The 22,810-nt window shown below is 41.6% G+C and overlaps 1 protein-coding gene across 6 annotated transcripts in view; it reads left to right on the plus strand.

The window, feature by feature from the left end:
• fgfr2 (fibroblast growth factor receptor 2) overlaps positions 1–13,951 on the plus strand; it is a 67,234-nt gene extending 53,283 nt beyond the window's left edge. For all 6 annotated transcript variants that reach the window (XM_061961407.1, XM_072916066.1, XM_061961390.1 and 3 more), the window contains 3 exons: positions 4,416–4,553; positions 5,710–5,815; positions 12,458–13,951. In XM_061961407.1, coding sequence (XP_061817391.1) covers positions 4,416–4,553; positions 5,710–5,815; positions 12,458–12,622 — 409 coding nt within the window. In that variant the 3' untranslated portion in view covers positions 12,623–13,951. The remainder of the gene's footprint in view (positions 1–4,415; positions 4,554–5,709; positions 5,816–12,457) is intronic.
• The last annotated feature ends 8,859 nt before the right edge of the window (positions 13,952–22,810 follow it).

The following is a 22,810-nucleotide window of genomic DNA, read 5'->3' on the forward strand; positions in this document are numbered from 1 at the left end:
TATATATTATATTATTGAATGTATCAAATGTGATGAATATTTAATGGTCCACAATGGAAACAAGACTTTTGGCTTTGTGTGCCATCCATTTGCCTTTTTAAAGCATTACATGGATTACATTCTTTAAGATATCAATAAACTTCTCAATCAATCAAAAAGTAATGGGTTCTCACTTCTCTGTGAGCGCTTTGAGTATCTAGTTTAAAGAAATGCGCTATATAAATCTAATCCATTATTTTTATTATCGTTATTATTATAAAATACAGTACAGTGCAGTGCAATCACAGAAGTGTAAGAAAACAATAAAACGTCTACAGCACTGTTTAATATCACGGTTAAATGGGTGATATTATGGTTTTCTTTCACGTGGTCTACATAACATGTAATGGTGGTTCTTTGGTCAATTCTTTACATAGATTATGTTTTGCAGACCATCTTCAAGCTGCTTTCTGTTCCGTCTCTTCAGGATGCCCTATTTTGTGGGCGGTTTTGTTTACAGTCCTCCACTTCAACTGCTTCCTCTCCCCGTCAGCCATGATGTAGTTTTTAGCGCTTCCATAGCGTGCCTACTGACAGATATACAGGACTGTCTCAGAAAATTAGAATATTGTGATAAAGTTCTTTATTTTCTGTAATGCAATTAAAAAAACAAAAATATCATACATTCTGGATTCATTAAACATCAACTGAAATATTGCAAGCCTTTTATTATTTTAATATTGCTGATTATGGCATACAGCTTAAGAAAACTCAAAAATCCCATCTCAAAAAATTAGAATATTTCCTCAGACCAAGTAAAAAAAAAAGATTTATAACAGCAAAACAAAATCAAACATTTGAAAATGTCAATTAATACACTCAGTACTTGGTTGGGAATCCTTTTGCACGGATTACTGCATCAATGCGGCGTGGCATGGAGGCAATCAGCCTGTGGCATTGCTGGGGTGTTATGGATGTCCAGGATGCTTCAATAGCGGCCTTTAGCGCATTTGCATTATTGGGTCTGGTGTCTTTCAGCTTCTTCTTTACAATACCCCACAAATGTATGACATTTTTGTTTTTTTTAATTGCATTACAGAAAATAAAGAACTTTATCACAATATTCTAATTTTCTGAGACAGTCCTATAAGTTTGAACTACACGCTACTTTGTATTAGAAATGGCAACAGTGCAGAATGCATTTGCAATCAATCAATCAAGCATGTACGAGCCTGTCTACACCACAACAAGAAGATAGAGAAAAGGAAGGAACTTATGACTACAGCGCGGACTACCGGTACAATGGTGGATTTGAGCAAACTTAACCATATATTGACATTAGCGACATTACCGCTGACTTCACAAAGAGGGCAAATTCTAAACAGCTAGTTAGGAGGAAGAATGAAGGAAGCCGTTATTGTTTTATAAATATCTCCGCCATGCCTACATGGTTTGATTTTCAAATTTTCGGACTTAAACACACAAAAACAGGGACCAGTAAATAAGATAAGTTGGTTTTGTTACGATCCGCTGCCCGGATCATAGTTTGTTTATGTTTGAGTCACATGTGTTTTCAGCACCTTGAGTTTCGTTTGTTTCTGTTGCCATGTCAGCAGATTATACACACCTGCCTCTGGTTAGTGTCCGGGACGCGCACCTGTTGCCCGAGCGCTAATCAGAGGGCTATTTAGTCTTTGTCCTGGCCTCACTCGGTCTGGCTTCTTAGTTTGTTTTTATGCAACAGTTGACGACTTTTGTTCTGGCTCTGTACCTGTTAGCTTCCACGCTAAACTCCTTTTTTACCTTCTAGCTCCCATGCTAGCTCTTTTAGTTTTTGCCTTATGTGCTATGAGCACCCTTTTCTTTGTTCCAGTATAATTTATTCCGGTAAATAAATCATTTATTTTACCTTCACGCTGTGTCCGAAGTCCGTTGCATCCTGGGAGAACGAAACCCCGCATCACCATGCGACCAGGTCGTTACAGTAGGAAGCCAGCAGATGACAATTCTCCCGCAACGACAATCGAGGAGTTCGACGAAGGTACGTGGGAAGTGTTGCGAGCGATGGAGGCGGAGACTCTTCGCTATTCCCCCTCGGAGCGCCAGGACCTGATATGGGGTCCTAACGTGCTAAACCGCAACCTCCTGCACGGCCACCGCCACCAGTCTTTCAGCGTGCTAAGCCGCAACCTCCTGCACGGCCACCGGCACCAGTCTTTCGGCGTGCTAAGCCGCAACCTCCTGCACGGCCACCGCCACCAGTCCTTCAGCCTGCTAAGCCACAACCGCCAGCTAGGCCACCTCCAGCTGCACCTTGGCTAGCATCTGCACCTGTTCCTGCACCTCGGCTGACATGCCAAGCTTCGTCTCCTGTACCTCCACCACGCCAAGCTCCACCACGCCAAGTTCCAAGGCTGGTTCCCACACCAGCGCCGGCTCCAAGGCTGGTTCCCACACCAGCGCCGGCTCCAAGGCTGGTTCCCACACCAGCGCCGGCTCCAAGGCTGGTTCCCACACCAGCGCCGGCTCCTCGGCTGGTTCCCACACCAGCGCCGGCTCCTCGGCTGGTTCCCACACCAGCGCCGGCTCCTCGGCTGGTTCCCACACCAGCACTGGTTCCCACACCACCGGCTCCAATACTGGTTCCCACACCAGCGTCGGCTCCAAGGCTGGTTCCCACACCAGCGCCGGCTCCAAGGCTGGTTCCCACACCAGCGCCGGCTCCAAGGCTGGTTCCCACACCAGCGCCGGCTCCAAGGCTGGTTCTCACACCAGCGCCGGCTCCAAGGCTGGTTCCCACACCAGCGCCGGCTCCAAGGCTAGCACCAGAACCTGCTTCCACGGCGACGACGACTCCTCCTGCTTCCACGGCGACGACGACTCCTCCTGCTTCCACGGCGACGACGACTCCTCCTGCTTCCACGGCGACGACGACTCCTCCTGCTTCCACGGCGACGTCTGCTCTCTCCTCGTCTCCGGTGGGCTTTTCCAGGACGCCGCCACCTTCCTCGCCCTCATCGTCGTCTCAGCAATCTCGACTGGTCTGGCTGCGCAAGCGGCGCTCTCTGAGGTTTGTGTATGGACGCCAGTGGCGCAAACAGCAGCGACACCCGAGACATAGACTTAGAACTCTCCGGCTGCTGAACTTCTGGCGCCACTCACGCCCACCTTCTCGGCAGCCACGAATGTGGCCTTTCCGTGGTCGCCCGCCTCGCCTGCGGCAGCGGCGTTCCACTCGCCACCGCCACCTGACTCTTCCCCGGTGGATTCGGGGACACGTGGCCTGGCGACCCACCACCAAATCCTCCCTCCGCCCTCCCTTGACTCTCGAACTATTTCTTGTTTTTTGGGTTCTAGTTTTATTTAGTGTCAAGGGACATCTGGAATCTGTCCTTTAAGGGGGGGGGTACTGTTACGATCCGCTGCCCGGATCATAGTTTGTTTATGTTTGAGTCACATGTGTTTTCAGCACCTTGAGTTTCGTTTGTTTCTGTTGCCATGACGGCAGATTATACACACCTGCCTCTGGTTAGTGTCCGGGACGCGCACCTGTTGCCCGGGCGCTAATCAGAGGGCTATTTAGTCTTTGTCCTGGCCTCACTCGGTCTGGCTTCCTAGTTTGTTTTTATGCAACAGTTGACGACTTTTGTTCTGGCTCTGTACCTGTTAGCTTCCACGCTAAACTCCTTTTTTACCTTCTAGCTCCCATACTAGCTCTTTTAGTTTTTGCCTTATGTGCTATGAGCACCCTTTTCTTTGTTCCAGTATAATTTATTCCGGTAAATAAATCATTTATTTTACCTTCACGCTGTGTCTGAAGTCCGTTGCATCCTGGGAGAACGAAACCCCGCATCACCATGCGCCCCGGTCGTCACAGGTTTTGCACAATAGGTCCCCTTTAAAAGATTTTAATCCTTTTTTTGTAAAACAATTTACATTTACACCCACAAGTTTTGACTTCCATGTTAAATTGATTCAAATGTGAAAAGATTGATATATTTTAAATAAAGGATTAGACCCCACAATTTATCTCCTGTTTCATCCTTTTTTTTTTAATCATGTTTTGCGTTGTGGATAACAATTTCATAATTGGTCATTGATAATTTTGATGATTGATTTTGGGTTAATCGTGTCTTGAAGTGAAATGGACGATGGAAAAATAAGAGCACACTCGGCTGCAACCAGCAGAGGCGCTGCTGATTTGCTGCCTAACGAAGCACTTGTCAGTTATGTGAAGTTGAGCCACATTGGCAAAACCTCCACTATGGAACATCTTTCTGTTTATTTTGACCTTAGGTTGGAAACAGGAGTCCAGAACATTCAGAAGAAGATTTGATTCGCCCATGCCTTTAAGAAAACAATTGATTCATGAACTAAATTCGCCCTATAGTCGATTGCTTATCCCTAAACATGCTTATATTGTTTTCTTTACACAGGTGGTCTTTTGGGGTGCTGATGTGGGAGATCTTCACCCTAGGGGGGTCCCCATACCCTGGCATTCCAGTTGAGGAGCTCTTCAAGCTGCTCAAAGAGGGCCATCGCATGGACAAGCCTGGCAACTGCACCAACGAGCTGTAAGTCTGCCAAGCATTCAAGAAGCAACAAACGCACTGGTCCTCTTACGGCCACCATCAGATCTATGACTTTGCACCAACTCGGTCTCCTCTGTCCATTCTGTCAGTGTCACAGCTGCCACTGAGTGCTATTCGTGTTTCACACTGAGGACGATAGCACAGCTTTCTAAGTGTTGGTGGAAATCTAAAGAGAAAGCAGAAGCAGAGGAAAATAGTATTTGAAGGTTTCAGAAAACCTTTTCACGGTATGAAAATTGGATATTGCTGATGTTTTCAGCATAGAAATTATGAATGTTTTGATCAGGGTTTTTTGCTGCCGATTCAAATACCGATCATCCATGTGCAAGATCGTCTGATCCAATCACATGTATTAGCTGTAAAAGTTTCAATGTATTTATCATGAGTATTAATGACCGTTTAACAATATCAACACAATATTTGAACTAGTTCCTTATTCTCTTTTATTGCTGACAATTGTTTGATCAAAGCGAAGTCAATAGTACACTATAACTAAACTATTTACTACTCATTAAATAATTTCCTATTGTGCTCAGGGAATTACTTCCTCCTGAGTTTGTAAACATTAACAAAAACAAGAAAACAAGGATTTTGAGAAAATAAAAACATTTCTACCTAATCGCTCCAGTATCAATCATATACTGAGGTGGTATCGGTGGTATCGACGCCACCAATTTATGGATCAATCCGCCCTCTTCTTACATGTCGTGTACTGACTGTGACATTTGTTGTTATCCACTCTCTAACTCTTATCTACTTGTTAATTTCCTGTTTGCATCTGCATACTTTCTGCTGCAACAAGGTTCCATCTACACTTCTTAAACTTTACTAAGCACTTATTTCTTGGTGTTGTTAGCAATTATCCTATCTATTAGCATGCCTGTGCCGCGCTTGCTCTCCGTGTGCATAGCCTCGTCCTCCAGTGATAATGCTACTTGATAATGCTACTTAAGATACTAAGAAATGCAGTTTATTTTCCATAATGGAAGTTAGTAGAGCAGCTCCACACTGTGTATGGAGACACGTAATTAGCTGGCGCCCTCTTTGTCAGCTGGGGCACTAAAAATAAATGCAGTGTCAAAATAGAAAAATACTTTTAATAACACTTTGTTTCTCTTTTCCGCTTTGTGTCTCTTAGCTACATGATGATGAAAGACTGCTGGCACGCCATCTCATCCCATCGACCAACGTTCAAGCAGCTCGTTGAGGATCTGGATCGCATCCTCACCCTCAACACCAATGAGGTTAGCGCAGCTTTAATAGTTTCCCACAAAGTTCCCAAAATAATTTAGGGTGCTTCCAAGCCATACTGCGCTAATGTTATGGTTTCCCGGCAAATGGAATTTGGCCCTTTTATGAAAATAAAAAGGAATAATATGATACATTCCTACACTGCGTAACATGAGTTTCCATCCAACCCAAACCTCCTGCAAGTGCATGCAGGGTTCAGCAGATTGTTGCTGAAAGTTTTAGGAGCGCTGTCAGCGTTGTTGGTACTAGGTCCTAATAGTCACCCCCACTGGCGCACGAAAACACTCCAAATGATTTGATCCAGGCCCACCATGACCGCCAAGACTCTGCAACGTTGACCTATCATTGCAACCATGCTCCCTATGCTGCGCCCCATTCCCCTTCCTGTCTTTTGCGGTATCCGCTGGCTTAGCTGCGGAGATGGAAAGCTGTCAAAACTCGTCTCTCCTCTGGAAGATGTTGAATTGGAGCCAATAAAGCCCAAGTTCTTTCATTTTGAACTTTTGAAATGCAATAAACCCCCAACCCACCATTCCCTCTGCCCTAAACCGCTGGCAGATGTGGAGGTCTTTTGGAATGTGAGCCGGAGAAAATGGAAGCCAGTGCTTGTTTCGAGCAAACCCCAGTAAAGGCGTCTCTCTCACAAGTCGACCCAGAAACAGTCATCAAAGACAAGGCGGGGACAGAACAAAACGTCTTCTCTGCTGGGCCGCGATAGAATTAATAACAGGACGTCTGTGGTTTCATCTTCTTTCAAGTGATGTGTTCGTTTTTCCTATTGCTGTTAGATGGGGATGAACTTCAGAGCACTGTCAAGTGATACTGGATCACAGTGGTGTCCAAAGTGCGGCCCGGGGTCCTGCAGCTACTTTTTATTGACCCTCTGCATATTCTACATTTAAAACTAATATATTTTGAATGATATATATCAGTGGTCCCCATTGGTACCGGGCCGCACAAGAAAAAAAAAAAAAAAAAAAAAAAAAAGTTTTATTTATTTTTTATTTTTTATTAAATCAACATAAAAAACACAATATATACATTATATGTCAATATAGATCAATACAGTCTGCAGGGATACAGTAAGTTTGTCAAATATAAACACAAAGCTAAGATGTTTTGTCCGAAAGATTAGCATATTGTGACATAAATTGGACTGATTTTAGCATCTTTAATGTGCAAAATGTATCAAAGTGGCCCGTCCAATAATCTTACTGTGCGTGGCCCTTAGTAGAAGAAAAGTGTGGACCTCCTCTGATGTGAAGCTTATAAACATCTAAAAATGTTTCCTTGACATATGCATACCGTATTTTCCGCACTATAAGGCGCACCGGATTATTAGCCGCACCTTCTATGAATTACATATTTCATAATTTTGTCCACCAATAAGCCGCCCCGGACTAAAAGCCGCGCCTACGCTGCGCTAAAGTGAATGTCAAAAAAACGCTGCGCTAAAGTGAATGTCAAAAAAACAGTCAGATAGTTCAGTCAAACTTTAATAATATATTGAAAACCAGCGTTCTAACAACTCTGTCCCACAATGTACGCAAATGTGCAATCACAAACATAGTAAAATTCAAAATGGTGTAGAACAATAGCAACATAATGTTGCTTTAACGTTAATGTCACAACACACAAAATAAACATAGCGCTCACCTTCTGAAGTTATTCTTCATTCGTAAATCCTTCGAATTCTTCGTCTTCGGTGTCCGAATTGAAAAGTTGGGTGAATACGGGATCCAAAATGGCCGGTTCCGTCTCGTAGAAGTCATCGGGAGTCAGTGTCGCTGTTGTTCTGTGAATCCTGCCTTCCGGAAAGCTCGGACCACAGTTGTGACCGAAATATCTGCCCAAGCATTTACGATCCACTGGCAAATGTTGGCGTATGTCGTCCGAGGCTGTCTGCCCGTCTTAGTGAAGGTGTGTTCGCCTTCGGAGCTGTGTGAAAAAAGCCACCCGGCCTCTTCGCGTAAACTTCCCTTAACCACTCGCTCATCTTTTCTTCATCCATCCATCCCTTCGAGTTAGCTTTTATGATGACGCCGGCTGGAAAGGTCTCTTTTGGCAAGGTCTTCCTTTTGAATATCACCATGAGTGGAAGTTAGCATGGCAAGCTAGAACCACAGTGAAGGATGACTTCATTCCCTGTGGTGCGAATATTCACCGTACGTGCTCCCGTTCCACAGTGCGGTTCACAGGAATATCAGTTGCTGTGAAATACGGTAGTAATCCGTGTGCGGATGGAGAGATTGCGTCTTTTTATGAACCGGATCGCTTATTAGGAGCCATTTTGTGGTCTTTACAGATGTAAACAGGAAATGAAACGTACGGTGATATCCGCGCGTTTTTTCTTCTTCTTCCGGGGGCGGGTGAAGAGCTTCCTTTTCTATGGGGGCGGGTGAAGCGCTTCCTGTTCTATGGGGGCGGGTGAAGCGCTTCCTGTTCTATGGGGGCGGGTGCTTTCCTTGGCGGTTGCTTGCGTAGAAGAAGAAGCGCTTCCTGTTCTACCGGGAAAAAAGATGGCGGCTGTTTACCGAAGTTGCGAGACCGAAACTTTATGAAAATGAATCGTAATAAAGCGCACCGGGTTATTAGGCGCACTGTCAGCTTTTGAGAAAAATTGTGGTTTTTAGGTGCGCCTTATAGTGCGGAAAATACGGTACTTTTTTTTAAAAGCAGTCACATAGGTCAACCCTGCAGCTACTGAATTCTGCGTGTGTTTAAGGAATTCTTGCAAATCCATCTATGTTTACAGTATATAATCCTTTGGCCACAATATTAGGTGCACATACACAATATAAATACAGTATATTTAAGTCTTTTGTGTTAAATTTGTGTTATTATTCGTGTTATTTGTGTTGTTTCATATGCAATACTTATCACAGAGCCACATATTTGCAGGTATCTTGAAAGTGTTACAATATTACACACTACTTTTAGGCAGCTCTTGCTCCAACATATGAGTACCATCAATAAGTACTGTTCAAATTGTCCCCCAGGACCATACATATTTACATTTCTTTGTATTTGCTGTTAAAATACTAATAAAAGCTGGCACACAATAATTTGTTAACTAGTTGAGTCTATATTTGAGTAATCTGCACCTTCTTAGGTGAAGGAGGAGCCCGTTTTGAAGACATTTTAGTTGCTCATGCAAACATGGTAATACTCCGATATCGAATAGGCTGTCATAAATCCTGTGCCCCAAGAAGGTGAAACATTATATCGCATTTGAAGTTTACGTTAACATTAAAAAAAACTATAAAAAGTATTCTGATCGCCTCAATTGAGACACCTGCAAACTTTCATTGAGATAAACATAAGGACCACAATGCCACTGTGTATCAACTATCAAAAACCTACAGCGTTTGGACATCCAGGGACATTTATTACATACGATTTCAGTTGGACCGTGATCACTGAACTGTGTGGCTATTTAATAGAAATAGCATTTATCAGACGCTACAAAAAAGGCAGAGGAGTTAATCATCATTGATCACTTTGTTACATAATAATGCACATGATCAACAAGAATGTAGCAAGCATAGTAACTGAAAATGTAATCAATTTTAATGATTTGATTAATGTCAAACTGTCAGCTATCACTCTCTGACTTGTGTTCACACAAACCAGCGCAAACACCATGACACCAAGCAGGCGCGGCCCTAACCAATCTGGCGCCCTAGGCAAGATTTTAGGTGGCGCCCCCCCCACATCGGCAGTGAAGTGTATATACTCACAAGAAACCGAATAGCTTTGTCTTTGACCTTTTTTTTTACTTAAAGAAAGCAAATTAACAATCAGAATAGTTAACAAGATAAAAAAAATATGAATAAATAAATGAATGCAAAAAATGAATATATGAAATACAATATTTTTTACATACATATTGCTTAATTTACATTAATGATGTGCACTTTAACAACTAGGCTTACAACTATACCTAATATATAAAGGGGTGGAAAAGTGACTATTACCTGCAGGGCAAACATTAGCTAACCAGAAGGCAATAACAATGTAAACAAAAAACACCTGCTTAAAAGATCTAATACAAATGTCCCTGAGGAATGTAAGGTGGGAGTACTGTAATTACCTAACGTTATATTATTATTTTCCATAACAATTTAGCCCCCTCCACAATATTAACCCGACGTTAAAACAGAACTAGCTATTTATTGATTAGCAATTGCCGAATCATGTAACATTAGCTTAATGCTAAAAAGCCAGGTTACTATCACATTCTGTAACAGACAAATAATTTCATGTAGGCTAACGTTACCTACCTGCTACCTCTTGTCTTTTTCTCGTTTCTCCTCCTCTTCTTTTCTCTTATTTCCTCCCTGGGCACCTGACAGTTTTGGCCGTTTTGACATCTTGTGTTGATTTTTCGATGTGGTGACGTCCAAAAAGAGTCATGATACGGGAAGGGAGGGGGAGGGGGGGGGCGTAATGTTGTAACAAATAATATTTCTATTATATAGGCTTTACTTTGCATTTTAATTAACGTGGGATTATTTTTTGTATTTAGAAATAATAGTACCAACTTTTTTTTTTTTCTCCAACATTTGTGGCACTGGCGTGGCGCCCCCTGATGGACGGCGCCCTTAGCATTTGCCTATACGGCCTATGCCACGGGCCGGCCCTGACACCAAGTCATCATGACAACACACGTATACATGCCATGCACTGCCTGGTTGGATACGACTTTTTTTACATGTAAAGTGTTATCTTTTCATGGATTTCAACGACATTCATAAGTGTTAGTAAAACTTTTCACGCACCCGAAAAAAAGGCGCCACGGCAAAGTCGGCCTCATCAGTATTGAGCCCATCTTCATTGCAGACTTAAGCACTTTCACCTGACTTACGGGCAGGGGTGTCTCCAGGCTGGATGGGAGAGCATGAATAAGACAAAACGTGCGCGTAAAAACACTTAAACGCAAATGGGAGACTATACGACCAAAATCTAAAACTTATTTTGCCTTTAACATAACTTAAATGGTCGGGGGTAGGGCGGGTGGCGTGGTTAGGGGCGGGGGCGTGATTAGGGGCGTGGTTAAGAGAGGAGGAGTATATTTACAGCTAGACTTCACTAAGTCAAGTATTTCATATATATATATATATATATATATATATATATATATATATATATATATATATATATATATATAATAAAATATATAGCTAGAATTCACTGAAAGTCAAGTATTTCTTAGATATATATATATATATATATATATATATATATATATATATATATATATATATATATATCTAAGAAATACTTGACTTTCAGTGAATTCTAGCTATATATTTTATTATATATATATGTATATATAAATAAAATAAATACTTGAATTTCAGTGATCATTTATTTACACGTATACACACACATAACACTCATCTATCTACTCATTGTTGAGTTAAGGGTTGAATTGTCCATCCTTGTTCTATTCTCTGTCACTATTTTTCTAACCATGCTGAACACCCTCTCTGATGATGCATTGATGTGTGGCACGCACAAAAGTGCTTTCATCGAATGCATTAGAGTCTGGAATCTTCCATCTCTCCATAGCATGGCCCAAAACCGGTCAATCTTTGCTTTCTGAGGAAGATCTTCATTGCCAAGCACTTGGTAGTCCACTACTTCGTCCTAGAGGCTATTCAGGTCCAATCGCAGCTGCGGCTTGGAACTTACAAGCTGTTATGAGAGTAGCGTATGTGTGTGTGTGGCCCTTTAATAGGTGAGCATGTGAGGTGAGTGACGTCAGTGAGTGTGTGGGCGAGAGAAGAGAGGGAGCGGTAGCGTGAGTGCGGGCGGGACTAGTTTGTTTTGTGTTGGATTGGCTGTGTGCAAGCAATCAATAAAGCAAGATTTGCAACTAATCGCCGGACTCAGGCAGGAAAGGTGCAACAAAGCGTATTTCTTCATCTTACTCGTCGTCGGCGTCGCCATGGCTGTATCTTCCTCGTTCTTCTGCTTCGTCTCCTTGCTGTGTGCGCAGTTGTGCACTGCACTCTCTAAAAGCCGTATATGTTATTGATGTTATGGATGGCAGTATTGTCCTGTTTAAGAGTGTCACAACATTGCTGTTTACGGCAGACAAACTGCTTTACGGTAGACAAAAACATGACTGCTGTTGTTGTGTGTTGTTACCACGCTGGGAGGACGTTAATGAAACTGCCTAACAATAAACCCACATAAGAAACCAAGAACTCGTCCTCGATCATTCTACAGTTATAATGTGTTTGGGGAGGCACACTGTTTATATCGTGGGAAAGCGGACTCAGGTCCGCAAGGAGCTGGAGGGGGAGTGGCCTCCAGCTCCGCCTGAGTTTCGGGAGATTTTCGGGAGAAAATTTGTCCCGGGAGGTTTTCGGGAGAGGCGCTGAATTTCGGGAGTCTCCCGGAAAATCCGGGAGGGTTGGCAAGTATGGCAATTGGTTTGCTTCCTTTATCGAGGGTAGAAGTGGAGCACTGCAGTATTACACCACTGCAAACTACTAACATATTGTAATTGTAAAATATATAGATTAAAGTCCAATGCATTGTGAAGGTGTATCCAATGTGATATTATTAACCTTATTTTGGTTTTCATTTTTCATTTACATATGATGTCATCCCTGTGTATTCAGGAGTACCTGGACCTGTGCACGCCCACAGAGCAGTATTCTCCAATCTTCCCCGACACTCGCAGCTCCTGCTCCTCCGGCGACGACAGTGTCTTCTCCCACGAGCCCTTACCGGACGAACCTTGTCTTCCCAAGTATCAGCACATCAACGGCAACGTCAAAACATGAGCCGCCCCCAACACCCTTTACCCAAACGCCACACTCTGCCCCATTTTGTCCACCCTCTGGCTCCCAGCTGACTTTCGGACCACTTCGGGACCGGGCTGGCAGCAGCGCTGTTGCACTGCCATTTGCATACGCTACATTCTACACACCCTCGTATCTTAAGGAAAGGAGAGGAACCTTATACAAGCTGAGCTTTTATACGGACGGAATGAACTGACATTCCTTCTCTCTCTTTTTGTCATATGAACAAAAACGTTGATCATATCAGATTGTCCACAAGAGGTTGGGATGATGTCTGGAGACCTCATTCCAGCGGCTGGCATTCCACGATTGTTTGTTTTTTTTCACTCCTGAACAATGGTATGGACCAATGTGAACTTAAAGCAGATGACTATAAATAGGAAAAGGACTAAAGAGAAAAAGCTTTGACTAACAAAAAAAGAGAGTAATAGAAGGAGAGCATGCATAGAAATGGCTTCCCTGTTTATTTTGTAATATTTCCTTTTCTCTTCTCTTTCCCGATTATTGTAGAGAGAAAAAATACACAGTATAATGCAGTATAATGTGTAGTTCTGGGTATATTTGTAAATATCTCCAAATATGTATAAATATATATTATATATTTACAATGAATTATTTTTTTGTATGGACTCAAGAAAAAAGGTACTCACCCCAGACCTTAATCCACTCCCTTTACCCAATTTGGAGTACATATTGCACATATTTTTACATACACATACACACACCTAAAACCCTGTTTTTACACTCGCTTAATAACAAACAGTTAAATATTGGCTTTCAGGGACTAAGGTAGCATGTTAATTTATTGATTTGTGATTTGTTTTTGTATTAATCAGAAAGTCTGGAGAGAAAAAAAATCATAATATTAATAATGTCTAAATAATCCATGAAATGTATTTAAAATGATCCCTCGGCAGTAACAGAAGAAAATGTCTTATTTCTAGTGGGATTGACAGAATCATGTTTTGTCAGTTTTATGTATGAATGTGAATATTAAGTTAAATGTGTACATTTTATAGCCAGCCAATCCCTTTCTCGTGTATCAGCGAAGGCATTTCTACCCCGACCTTTAACACATTCTTAGCATGACCTTAGGATATCAGAGTTGTCACCTGTTACTGGTTTAAAGACGCCACTTCGCCGCTGCCTCGTGTAAATTCAACGTCAAATGTGTTTTTTAAGTTTTCTCCACTCAATCGAACACAACAGTATGACATCATTCAAGTGGTTTTATTTTCTACAGGACCAACATTAAGCTGTTTCTGTGCAGATGTTCATGTCGCATTTGCAAATAAATAATTGAAAAATATATTTTTGTTCGGATTTATTGTAATGATAATTGTCTGTTTTGTGTTACATTTTAACTGCACAATCTTCAATTTGGTACAAGTATTAAAGTATAATTTTGCAAATATGAGTGATTACACATATAGACTAGGAAAAGACTGATTTGCAGCTATTACTTTAAATATTTGTCTGCTTCTCATAGCTAATGAATTGCAGTGCATCTGGAAAGTATTCACAGTGCTTCACTTTTTCCACAATTTTTTATGTTTCAGCCATATTCCAAAATGGAATAAATTCATTTTTGGCCTCAAAATTCTATAGACAAGTTTTTTAATTTTTATTTTTTTTATTTTGCAAATGTATTAAAAATAGAAAAAACACATGCACATAAGTATTCACAGCCTTTGTGCAATACTTTGTTGATGCACCTTTGGCAGCAATTACAGCCCCGCGTCTTTTTGAATACGATGCCACCAGCTTGGCACACCTATTTTTGGGCCGTCTCACCCATTCATTTCATCCAGGATGTCTCTGTACATTGCTGCATTCATATTTCCCTCTATCTTGACTAATCTCCAAATTCCTGCCACTGAAAAACATCCCCACAGCATGATGCTGCCCCCACCATGCTTCACTGTAGGGATGGCATGAGCGGTGCCTGGTTTCTTCCAAACATGACGCCTGGCAAAGAGTTCAATCTTTGTCTCATCAGACCAGAGAATTTTGTTTCTCAGGGTCTGAGAGTATTTCAGGTGCATTTTTTCAAACTTTTTTTTTTTTTTTTACTAATAAATGGCTTCCTTCTGGCCACTATATCATACAGGTCTGATTGGTGGATTGCTGCAGAGATGGTTGTCCTTTTGAAATGTTCTCTTGTCTCTAATTCTGACACAGTGACCTTCGGGTTTTTGGTCACCTGCCTGAATAGACTAAAATCTGTCACCAATTCTGTTCATAACTTTTATGGACAGAATTTCTAGGTGCAGTCAGGGCGTTGAGGGGATCCGGTTTGGTGGATGTAGGATTAGGTCTCTGCTTTTTACAGATGATGTGGTCCTGATGGCTTCATCTGGCCGGGATCTTCAGCTCTTACTAGATCAGTTCTCAGCCCAGTGTGAAGCGATTGGCATGAGTACCTCCAAGTCTGAGTCCATGGTTCTCGCCCGGAAAAGGATGGAGTGTCGGGTTGGGGAGGAGATGGCACAGCGATGCGGACGGTGTATCGTTTCGTCGTGGTGAAGAAGGAGCTGAGCCGGGAGGCAAAGCTCTCAATTTACCGGTCGATCTACATTCCCATTCTCACCTATGGTCATGAGCTTTGGGTTATGACCGAAAGTACAAGATCACGGGTACAAGAGGCCAAAATGAGTGTCCTCCGTCGGGTGGCGGGGCTCTCCCTTAGAGATAGGGTGAGAAGCTCTGTCATTCGGGAGGAGCTCAAAGGAGCCAGATGAGGTGGTTCGGGCATCTGGTCAGAATTCCCCCTGGACGCCTCCCTGGTGAGGTGTTTAGGGCGCGTCAGACCGGTGGGAGGCCACGGGGAAGACCATGTCTTCTGGCTTGCCTGGGAACGCCTTGGGATCCCCCGGGAGGAGCTGGACGTAGTGGCTGGGGAGCTGGAAGTCTGGGCTTCCCTGCTTAGGCTGCTGCCCCCGTGACCCGACCTCGAATAAGCGGAAAAAGATGGATGTATGGATGGATGGATGGATGGCTTCCAATCCAACTTGATGGACCTTGAGAGGAGAGGAATCGGCAAAACTGCCCAAAAATAGGTGTGTCAAGCTTGTGGCATCTTACTCAAAAAGACTTAAGGCTGTAGTTGTTGCCAAAAGTGCATCAACAAAGTACTGAGCAAAGGATGTATATGTCTTTTTCTATTTTATTTTATTTTATTTTTTTAATACATTTGCAACTCAAATTATCTTTATGGGTTATTGTGTGTAGAACTTTGAAGACAAAAATGGATTATTCCTTTTTGAAATTAGGCTGTAACATAACAAAATGCAGAAAAAGTGGAGTGCTGTGACTGCTTTCTGGATGCTCTAACTTGTTATATTTGACTGCCTAATATTGTAAATGTATTCTGTGAATGCTTTGATACTCTTCTTGCTATGCAAAGTAAGGCAATTACCATCATGTATAAGCTTCCAAGCTGGAAGGATGGCATGTTTTGTAGCATCGCTACTTAAGACTACTTTACTCTCATTAGGAGATGGGGTTATCTTAAAATACTGATACCAACCTTTTTAAAAAAAAGCAAAGCTCAGCACAAGGCACACAGTAAACACAATCAGGTCAGATAGCGAATGTATGCAAGCGGTCAAAGCCATTTTGTTAATGAAGAAAGAAGTCATCTTTGTCATTATAGCATCACTCTGTGTCCTGATCTGCTGTCAGACAAAGAGCCATTGTTAGTTACTTGGCAGGCTAATGAGCGCTCTAATTGGCTGATTGGTTTTGTTTGCTCTTACCAGAACAGATTTAATTCTACAGAGTGAGTCTTGCATCTATAAGCACTCAGTCACGTTTATCAACACTGATTTATTGGGAGGCAATATTGGATGCGGTGGCACTACTGACCCATTACCATCCACCATGGGTGTTCTACACTGAACAAAAATTTTGTTTTTGCTCCCTTTTTTTCATGATTGTACTCTGAAACTCTTACTATATACACAAAATACCTATTCCACTCAAATATTGTTCACAAATATGTCTACATCTGTGTTAGTGAGCCTTTCTTTGCCAAGATAATCCATCCCACCTCACAGGTGTGGAAAATCAAGATGTTGGTTAAACAGCATGATTATTGCACAGGTGTGCCTTAGGCTGCTCACGATAAAAGTCCACTCTGAAATGTGCAGTTTTATCACACAGCACAATGCCACAGACGTCGCAAATTTTGAGGGAGCGTCCAGTTGGCGTGCTGACTGCAGGAATGTCCACCAGAGCGGTTGCCCGTGAATTGAATGTTCATTTTTCTACCATGAAACGTCTCCAAAGGCGTTTCAGAGAATTTGGCAGTACATACAACTGGCCTAACTACCACAGACCACGTGTAACCACACCAGCTCAGGACCTCCACATCCAGCAGATACACCTCCATGATCGTCTGAGACCAGCCACCCGGTCAGCTGCTGCAACATTTGGTTTGCATAACCAAATAATTTCTGCACAAACTGACTTGAGTGGGCAAATGCTCACTTTCGATGGCGTATGGCACGTTGGGGAGGTGTTCTCTTCACAAATTAATCCCAGTTTTCCCTGTTCAGGGCAGATGGTGGACAGCGTGTGTGGTGTCGTGTGGAAGAGCGGTTTCTGATGTCAACGTTGTGAATCGAGTGTCCCATGGTGGAGTTATGGTATGGGCAGGCGTATGTGACGGACAACGAATGCAAGCGCATTTTATTGATGGCATTGAATGCACAAAGATACAGTGACGATATCCTGAGGCCCATTGTTTTGCCATTCACCCGAGACCACAACCTCACGTTGCGGCATGACAATGCACGGCCCCATGTTGCAAGGATCTGTACACAATTCCTGGAAGCTGAAAACATCCCAGTTCTTGCATGGCCAGCAGAATCCCAGGAGTATGTTTGGGATGCTGTGGATCGGCGTATACGACAATGTGTTCCAGTTCCTGCCAATATCCAGCAACTTTGCACAGCCACTGAAGAGGAGTGGACCAACATTCCCCAGGCCACAATCAACAACCGGAACAACTCTATGCGAAGAAGATGTGTTGCACTGCATGAGGCAAACGGTGGTCACACCAGATACTGACTGCTTTACTTTAGGTATGAAGCAGCACACACACATACGAGTATTAGGCACTACGGTGCAGATATCATTAAAGAATAAATATACGATTGTTTGTTTTTATTGCCGCTATTTTTACTGTCCTTTGTTTTCATGAAAAATTATACTTTGTTTTTTTCAACACTGGGCCTGTCCTTGCTTTTCAATGGGCACAAGTTAATTAGTTATTTTTGTTTTTGTAACAGCCTAATGAGCAGCACAGTTGCAGTATAAAAAGAAATTCTGAATCAATTAGTCATCTTTGTTTGTTAGCACATACCAAAAATATTCTAAGCTAATGGCTAAATAAGTGCTACTGAATAAGCCTTTTAATGTAACTGACCTTATTATTTTTGCTGATCGGACAATAAACTGCAGTTGAATGTGATACGGCGGGCGTACGCGAGCCAGCAGGTGCTGCTGTCTACCCAAAGCAAGACACAGCTATGGTGGCTGGGAAGGACCAGAAGGTGGGAGCACATTACACCAGTTTTAAAGTTACTGCATTGACTTTCCGTTCGCTTCAGGGTTGGTTTCTACGTTCTATTATTACTTTTTAAATGTCTTAAATGCCTTGCGCCTGCTTACCTATCTGACCTGATTTTACTGTATCAGCCCTTGCCTATCCTGAGGTCCTCTGGCACCAAAGTTTATCTTCACCAAATACCAGAATAAAGACTTACGGTGAGGCTGCATTTAGCCACCATGGCCCCCACCTGTGGAACAACCTGGAGAGCTGCAGAACTGCAGAGAACATTTGAATAAAAAATAAATAAATACAAGTTTGAAGGCGCACCTTTTTAAATTAGACTCTTTACTGATCATGGTAAACTCTTCTTATGTTTTTATTTTTTGATCATATTTTTATTTTTATTTTTATTCATTCGTACTCCTATTTTTTCAGAGTTACCCATCCATCTACTTTCTACTGCTTGTCCGTTGGCAGGGACCTATTCAATGTTGTTTTTATTCATTTATTCATGTATTATTTATATTTTATTTGTTCATATATTTTATAATATATTTCATACTATTTTTAATTTAAATGTATTTTTAAATTACGTTAATTTGACATATTTTTCAGTGTGGACGCCTTAAAGGTGGCATTTTTCCTCAACCCTTAGTGCCATGCCATGTTTTGTTATTGTTAATAGTGCGGCGTGGAGGTGTGTGAGTGTGTTTTCATCTCTTCTTTCTTCCTCTTTTTCCTTTCCGTAAAGCACTTTGTGTTGCCACTTGCCTGTGCATGAAAAATGGTATAGAAATAAAGTTTGATTGATTGAAGAGTGAAACAATATCACAAAGTGACTGAGAGACTGTTAAAACTGAAAGAAAATAAGGAGGACTTTAACACATAAAGGATAGACACATGTACGTCTTGTAAAAATAAAGGTAAGAACACAAATGTTATTTTTAGACAAAAAAAGAATAAAGAATTGCAAATAAGAAGTAATTGAACAATTTTTTTTTACTTTAAACATCTAGGGGACTGAAATTTTACTAATAAGTTTTCTTTATCTATTTTTTGCTGCCAAAAATGAATATGAATATGAATACTACCTACTCAGTGGCCTAGTGGTTAGAGTGTCCGCCCTGAGATCGGTAGGTTGTGAGTTCAAACCCCGGCCGAGTCATACCAAAGACTATAAAAATGGGACCCATTACCTCCCTGCTTGGCACTCAGCATCAAGGGTTGGAATTGGGGGTTAAATCACCAAAATGATTCCCGGGCGTGGCCACCGCTGCTGCCCACTGCTCCCCTCACCTCCCAGGGGGTGATCAAGGGTGATGGGTCAAATGCAGAGAATAATCTCGCCACACCTAGTGTGTGTGTGACAATCATTGGTACTTTAACTTTTTTAACTTTAATATGTCAGTCATTCCCATAATATCAATTCGTTTTTGAGTTAGTTAGAATGGTACATAACTAAGTGTACTTGGAACACCCCCTTTTCCATGGCCAGACTCGAAATGCCGTCCCTCTTGGTGTGACGTCATCTACAAAGCTGGAGCCCATTTCCCAGCATGGACACTTGTCCAAAAAATGTATTTTAGTATATATATATATATATATATATATATATATATATATATATATATATATATATATATATATATATATATATATACATATACCTGTATGTATGTATGTGTATGTATATATATATATATATATATATATATATATATATATATATATATATCATATATATATATATATATATATATATATATATATATATATATATATATATATATATATATATATATATATATATGTCTTAATAAGGTTATCCAAAAAATAGTGCTCGATACCGTAGTAGAGCGCAATATATGTATGTGTGGGAAAAAAATCACAAGACTACTTCATCTCTACAGGCCTGTTTCATGAGGGGTTCCCTCAATCATCAGGAGATTTATCTCTTTTAATGTTTCCTGTCCAGCCACTCAGGCAAATCATTATGTTGATGTGATGCCCATATCTGCACAGCTGTTTATCTATTTTATGAAGGAATGTATTTAATGATAAAACTGGCATCCAATGTTATTAGAAAGAATTGATTCTGAATCGAACATCGTTTTGAATCGAGGATTCAAATCATTTCCTCCAAGAATGGAATCACATTGAATCATGCGGTGCCCAAAGATTCACAACTCTAATAGACAGTGTGGATAAAAGGCATGTAAAACTATTATTTTGATCACTTAATTGCATGTTTTTGTTGCCCTGGTCCATGATTATTTCAAAACTGACATAGTTAATAAGAAAATAAAACAATATAAAATAATTGCCATTTCCGGACTTCCCTGCTCTTCCATCTCCTCTTCCATAGACACCATAGCCTGTGTTTCCTCATGCTCTTTCAGCATTTCCTCAAGCATCTTGAGGAAAACATCAGTAGAAGAGGACACAAAATAGAATACTAGCATCTTTCTTTATTTTTTTTCTCATGCTCTGCTCTTCTTTCTCCGTTTTTCCATCGGCTCTGACTCAGTCTTTCTCCCTTGGATGGTGCTCCTAATTTTCAGGCTTGGGTGTTTTAATTTGTTTCCATCCAAACGCTGACCAAACTTCTTCAAAGTCAGAATCATTAAAATGTTGGCTGCATATTACACTCCTCTTGCCTGGGAAATTTGACTGGAGAGGTCCATACTTTCCTCATATTCCCATTTATTTGGAAATGTTTGCAGGCTGACCCCTTCTTTAGTTTTATTGTTACAACCAGCAACTATGCATCTGGCAGACATATTTGATAATTCCTTCAAATCCCGCATAAAAAAATAGCACGATTCAGATGGAGATGCTACCAAAACCCGTACTAAGCAATATGAAGTTGCTCAAGTCTTCTGTAGGTGACGTCTGCAGGCCCCACATTTTGGGGCTGAAAGTGGGCATTCCAAAATGTGCTGAAACTTGTTAGAAAACAAGCCTAAAACCACTATTGTGTCTAGATCAAGCGTGATGGGTCAAATGCAGAGAATAATTTCAGTTTTATAAAATAAGTGTTAATGTTGTCAGCATAAGAAAGGCTTTTAAAGTAAACTATTCTTGTCATCCTCTCAATAAGAAAAAAAATTGAAAGTCAATGCCTCATCACGGCATGTCTTGACTGCAAGTGTACCTAATGATGTGTCCATTTAGTGTCTAAATAAAAACAGCACACTCAACTTGGGAAATTTAGGGCAACAACAAGAAGAAGAAAAAAAACATCTTTATCCATCCTATCACCAGGTTCCATCTCAGAACACAAACTAGCGGCAAGTCTTCCACTGGACGTGCCTCCTCATGTCTCCGGAACCTGAAAAAGAGCTGGGAGGGGAAATTCACTGTGAAAGCATTCCTCTTATTCCACTGAATAAAAGAAGAAAGGAGCTAAAGCCCTGAAGGATTGCAGGGGGAACTGAAATGTGGAAATGGAGAAAAGTGTCAGGATAAACCTGCACCTCACACACTCATTAAAGACGGATATCCGCACACACTTTCATTAACATGGCCGTCGAGTGTGCGTTGGTCTGATGGCAGGAGAAGTGGTGAGAGAGGATTGGATTGTTCCATTGTTCTTTTGATTTGATCAACACGTCAGCAATGTTTTAATCTGTTGCTTACATTTTGATGTAGGATGAGATAGAGTGGAAGCCATGACCTCATTCCATTCACTGGGAAAGAAAGAAAGCTGAATTGTCAGATGACAAACATTGACAACCAATCCAAAGCTGCAAGAATGCGTTTGAATGTTTGTCAGCGGTCGTTCTTTTCTGATGTTTTCTTCCCTCCTCAAATTCCCAAGCAGTGATATTTTCCTTGACCTGATCTGATAAACATGACCCACCACGGTCACTCCAAGCCTTAAATTACTTTTTCATTTGAAGAGCTTTTGGCTCCATATGCTGCCGAGATTAACCTTTGACCCTCCCCAATATTAGTTTTAATAGTCTTTAGGGTCAGTAGCCCCAATATGTTATGTGTATATATTTCTTTGAATTTTACTCTTTAGCTCAATCAAAGTTTGTCAGTGTAAAAGATACTTTTTTTTTTTAAACCTGGGGTCTACAAGGGTAGTTTGACAAATTATCGTGTTGTTTTTTCCTGTCCTTCATAGTCCTTCTCGGTCTTCTTCACCCTCGCCTTGTCCTCCCTTGCGCAGCCATCTGGTGGGCCTGGTGTGTTTGCACAAATCTTGGTCCTCTGGAATGTCAACACACGGCTTTGTGTAAAGCCTGAGGAGCCCAAATCCACTGCAGATAAGACCCCACCAAACCAAAGACCAAGCGGGGGCTGGGGTTTAGTGGGACGGACTTGAGAAAGGGTAACATTATTTTTCGGGAGACATATGCTTCAAAGGTTGCACAAAAACTTGGTTGTCAAACATCATCGTGTGTGACGTCACGCAAGGCCTCTGCAAAGTTTGGCAGACTTCAGCTCAGTGAGCATCTAAAGCAGGTGTCAAACTCAAGGCCCGGGAGCCAGATCTGGCCTGCCACATCATTGTATGTGGACCTCAACATCAATTAATGTGGTCTTCAACATCATGGTTCACTATTTCAAATAATTTGGCCCATCACATCAATCAATGTGGTCCA

The sequence above is a fragment of the Nerophis lumbriciformis genome, linkage group LG02, assembly GCF_033978685.3.
Source record: "Nerophis lumbriciformis linkage group LG02, RoL_Nlum_v2.1, whole genome shotgun sequence".
Lineage (NCBI taxonomy): Eukaryota > Metazoa > Chordata > Actinopteri > Syngnathiformes > Syngnathidae > Nerophis > Nerophis lumbriciformis.